The sequence below is a fragment of the Gorilla gorilla genome, chromosome X, assembly GCF_029281585.2.
Source record: "Gorilla gorilla gorilla isolate KB3781 chromosome X, NHGRI_mGorGor1-v2.1_pri, whole genome shotgun sequence".
In the NCBI taxonomy this organism is placed as follows: Eukaryota; Metazoa; Chordata; class Mammalia; order Primates; family Hominidae; genus Gorilla; species Gorilla gorilla.
Window position 1 is genome coordinate 134,768,035 of NC_073247.2, and position 4,360 is coordinate 134,772,394.

At 37.1% G+C, this 4,360-nt stretch overlaps 1 protein-coding gene across 3 annotated transcripts; it reads right to left on the bottom strand.

The window, feature by feature from the left end:
* Window positions 1-270: 270 nt before the first annotated feature.
* Window positions 271-1,119, bottom strand: LOC101127655 (ribosome-recycling factor, mitochondrial-like). Of its 3 annotated transcripts, XM_019019107.4 has the most exons (3): window positions 605-1,119; window positions 570-572; window positions 271-509 (listed from the first exon to the last, which is right to left on the bottom strand). In XM_019019107.4, the coding sequence occupies exons 1-3, from the start codon at window positions 1,060-1,062 to the stop codon at window positions 368-370; spliced, it is 603 nt and encodes a 200-aa protein (XP_018874652.1). In that variant the 5' UTR covers window positions 1,063-1,119; the 3' UTR covers window positions 271-367. The 3 variants fall into 3 exon arrangements, with proteins under 3 accessions (XP_018874652.1, XP_018874649.2, XP_018874651.1); XM_019019106.2 differs by having other exon boundaries at window positions 297-359; window positions 511-1,119; XM_019019104.4 differs by having other exon boundaries at window positions 271-1,119.
* Between the last annotated feature and the right edge of the window lie 3,241 nt (window positions 1,120-4,360).

The following is a 4,360-nucleotide window of genomic DNA, read 5'->3' on the forward strand; positions in this document are numbered from 1 at the left end:
GTGACATCAAGTCAAAGCAAATGCCTGAGTAAAGGCCCTTTGCCAGCAGCAAGTATTTTCTGAGAGCCACCCACGTCAGAAGGCCCAGAGCAGGAGGAAGAGAATGAACAAGTCTGAGTGTTCCACTGGAAGGCTGGGCCTCACAAAGACAGCCTTCTGTCAGCATGGTGACAGTCTTCTGTGTGGATGGGGGAGGGAGAGAGGTCCCAATGTGCCACCCATGGGATCCAGCAGAAACTGGGCTCTGAAGTATTGCTGGCCTATAGTGGACTTTCATCCAAGGAGTTCTTTGGTCTTCACTGCCAGATGCCTGTACAGTTCTGCCACTGTGTCATCGGCCATTTGGCTGATCTGTTTCTCTGTTAGCCTAATGGTGTCCTCCGAGACTGTATCCTTGGATTTCTTCAGCTTGTTCATTGTGTTGGTACAAACCTTCTGTAAAGAGTATTTGGCCTTGTTGGTGTTCTGTCTGGCCAGTTTCACCAGCATTTCTCTGTGCTCTCTGATTACTTGGGGAATGGGTACCCGAATTAGTGTCCCTTCCACTTCTGGGTTCAGATTCATTCTACTTTCTCTTATAGCCTTGATAGCTGCAACTGTACACTCTGGGAAGCTGGCCATATTCACCAAAATCAGCTGTGGCAACTTCACGGAGATCTGCCTAATCTGGTTTAAAGCAAGTTTCCCATCAGCGGTTACCACAGCAATCTTGTCAAGGGATCCTGGTGAGGTCCTTATATTGAGAGTCTTATTGAAATTATCCTTGCGTGCTTCTATCACAGACTTCATTTCTTCATTCACCTCTTCCAAGTTGATTATATCCTCAACAAAGGCAGCACTAATATTCACTCTGGTTTGGGACTTTCCTTTCCCTTTGGCTTTGGCTTTCTTGGTAGCAAAATGGTGGACTGGTACGGCTGAACAGGCCACGTATTGCCTATGGCCATGTTGTCTTTCATACACTGTCTTCAGTGTAACTTCTGAAACGGGTCTGATAGAGGCTGCAAGATAATTGCAAAAGGCAGGGTGGACCATGCGGGAGCACTTTAATCCCAAGGCCATGACTGAAGACAATCCTTGGAAACATCCACAGCTATCGCCCAGGTTACTAAGGAAAGACTTGTGTGATGGCAGGATGTGGACATCTTTAGGGGGCATTTTCCTGCCTCACATAGCATCATTGTGTATTTTTTCCCACTAGTGTTCAGCTATACATGTGCAGTCCTGAAACTGGCAAAGGACAGGATATTAACAGGGTTTGGGTTTTGCCAACAAGTACAGCTGAGAGAGATGTGCAAGAGTTGAAGAGGTGTGCAAGGAAGTGACTAAAATGATCATTAAAATCAAGATTTTAGAGGTGGTTTGTTCAGTTTTTGGTAACAACAGTTCAAAGATATGACCCTGAAAATGGGTAGATCAGGTAGATCAGGAAAAGATCATTAGAGATGAGAAAGTCGAGGAACTGAAGAGCCAGAATATTGTATGAATCATCCATATGAATGTTAAAGTCACCAGGAATATTATCAGCATTAGGGAGGGAGAGGAAGAAAGCGGGCCAAGTACTAAAAGTCATTATTGAATGACAGAAAGTAACTAGTTTAGAGGACAGCAAGGAGAGGTGGTAGGTGGTAGGTTAGGATGGCATGAGGTATAAAGGATCTGGGGAGCCTAAAGAAAAAAAGAGAGATATGAAGCAAGGAGAATACCTGCCACAGGTCCTATAAACAGATGAGGAGTTCCTACCTTATGAAGGGCAGAGATATAAAATAAGCTCATCACCTTAAACCTATTTAGTATACATTGGATGAGCCTCAAGAACCTACATATTAGAAAGGCAACAAAGTCAAGCTTCAGCCTCAATATTCAGGCAAATTTTATTTGGCTTGAGTTTCGGTCCCAGGTTTTGCAAGGCCAAATGGACAACTATATATGTCAACATTATATTCAGCATCATTGAACTTGTGTATGATCATTTATCATGAGTCCATGAAGTTACCATCACATGTAATCAGCACACCAATATCAGTAATAAAAAAACACACCATTTGGATTTATTGTCAATATCTGAATGCTCACTTGCAAAAATACATAAGCATGAAGCATTCTTCATGTTGAAACCTGGAGTAAATATCTTATTTTATGCTTTATATATTGAAATTCTCATTAACCAGTGAAAGTAGGCATGTGTATATATTATTACAATAATAAAATGTTATAACAATTAATGGTGTTTGTGAAAGCTATTCATCTTATATACAAAAACAATTATTGTAGTCTTGCAAATGTGTACATAAATAAGGAAACAGACTGACAATTAATACAAATATTAAGAGAGAGTCTTAGAAAATTTTAGGAAGAATATTATATACTTCTAATCCAACAGATAATTATGTAATCATTATATAATTATCTATTGGCTCAACTATCTGTTGGCAGATAATTATATAATAATAATATAATATAAAATCAGAATGACAGATTTTATTATCATTGTAATCTTTAAAAATTACTTGGTGTACTGATTTATGTTAAGTAAAATAACATTTAAAACTGTATTTGATTTAGTTGTTTAATTCCATTTATTCTAATAAAACATCATAATTTGAGCATAATGCAAATCTTTTACAACAAACAATTAAAAGTAGAATGTCAATTTTGCCATCTGAAAATTCCATGAGGAAGAAACAAACTCCAAAATCACATACAAAAACATCTATTATAAATCACCTTTGATCCAGAAAGAATACAGAATATAAAGTATGAATAAAGAAGTAAGTATTTAAAAAATGGGTCACCTTAAAACTTTATTAATCTTCCACAAACCTAAGTTTAAAATGATCATCTGGCCCAAAGCAATCTACAGCTTCAATGCAATTCCCATCAAAATATCAGCATCATTTTTCATAGAATTAGAAAAAACAACTATAAAATTTATATGGAACCAAAAAAAGAGCCTGAAGAGCCAAAGCAATTATAAGCAAAAATAATAAACCTGGAGGCATCATATTCCCTGACTTCAAATTATACTACAAGGCCATAGTTACCAAAACAGCCTAGCCCTGGTATAGAAGTAGACACAGAAAACAATGGAACAGAAGAGAGAACCCAGAAATAAAGCCGAATATTTACAACCAATTGATCTTCAACAAAGAATGCAAAAACAAAAATTGTGGAAAGGACACCCTATTTAATAAATAGTGCTGGGAAGACTGGATAGCTACATGTAGAAGAATAAAACTGGATCCCCATCTCTCACCTTATACAAAAATCAACTCAAGATGGATCAAGTACATAAATCTAAGATCTGAAATGATAACAAATCCAGAAGATAACCTTGGAAAACATCTTCTGGGCATTGGCCTAGGTAAAGAATTTACGACTAAGACCCCAAAAGCAAAGACAACAAAAACAAAAATAAAAATACTAGACCTAATTAAACTAAAAAGTTTCTGTACAGCAAAAGAAATAATCATCAGCATAAACAGGCAACCCAAAGAATGGGGGAAGTATTTGTAAACTATGGATCCAACCAAAGACTCATATCCAGAATCTATAAGAAACTCAAATAAATCAGTAAGAAAACAAGCAAACAAAAAATCCCATCAAAAGGTGGGCAAATTACATGAGTAGGCATTTCTCAAAAGAAGATATACAAATGGGCAACAAACATATGAGAAAAAAATGCTCAACATCACTAATCATCAGGGAAGTACAAATTAAAACCACAGGGAGATACCATCTTACTCCTGCAGGAGTGGCCGTTAATTAAAAAGTCAAAAAACAATAAATGTTGGCATGAATGTGGTTAAAAGGGAACGTTTATACACTGCTGGTGGGAATGTAAGTTAGTACAACCTCTATAGAAAACAGTATGAAGATTTCTTAAACAACTAAAAGTAAATTTACCATTCCATCTGGCAATTCCACTACTAGATATCTACCCAAAGGAAAATAAGTCATTATATCAAAAAGACACCTGCCAGTGTATGTTTATTGCAGCACAATTCACAATTGCAAAGATATGGAATCAATCTCAGTGTCCATCGATCAAAGAGTGGATAAAGAAAAGGTGGCATGTATATGACATGTAATACTACCCAGTCATAAACACAAATGAAATAATGTCTTTTTCAGCAACTGGGATGGAGCTGGAGGCCATTATTCTAAGTGAAGTAACTCAAAAATGGAAAACCAAATACCATATGTTCTCATTTATAAGTGGGAGCTAAGCTATGGGTACACAAAGGCAGAGTGGTATAATGGACATTGGAGACTCAAAAAGGGGAGGATGGTTGGGGGTGAGGAATAAAAAACTACATATTGGGTACAATGTACACTACTTGAGTGACAGGTACATTAA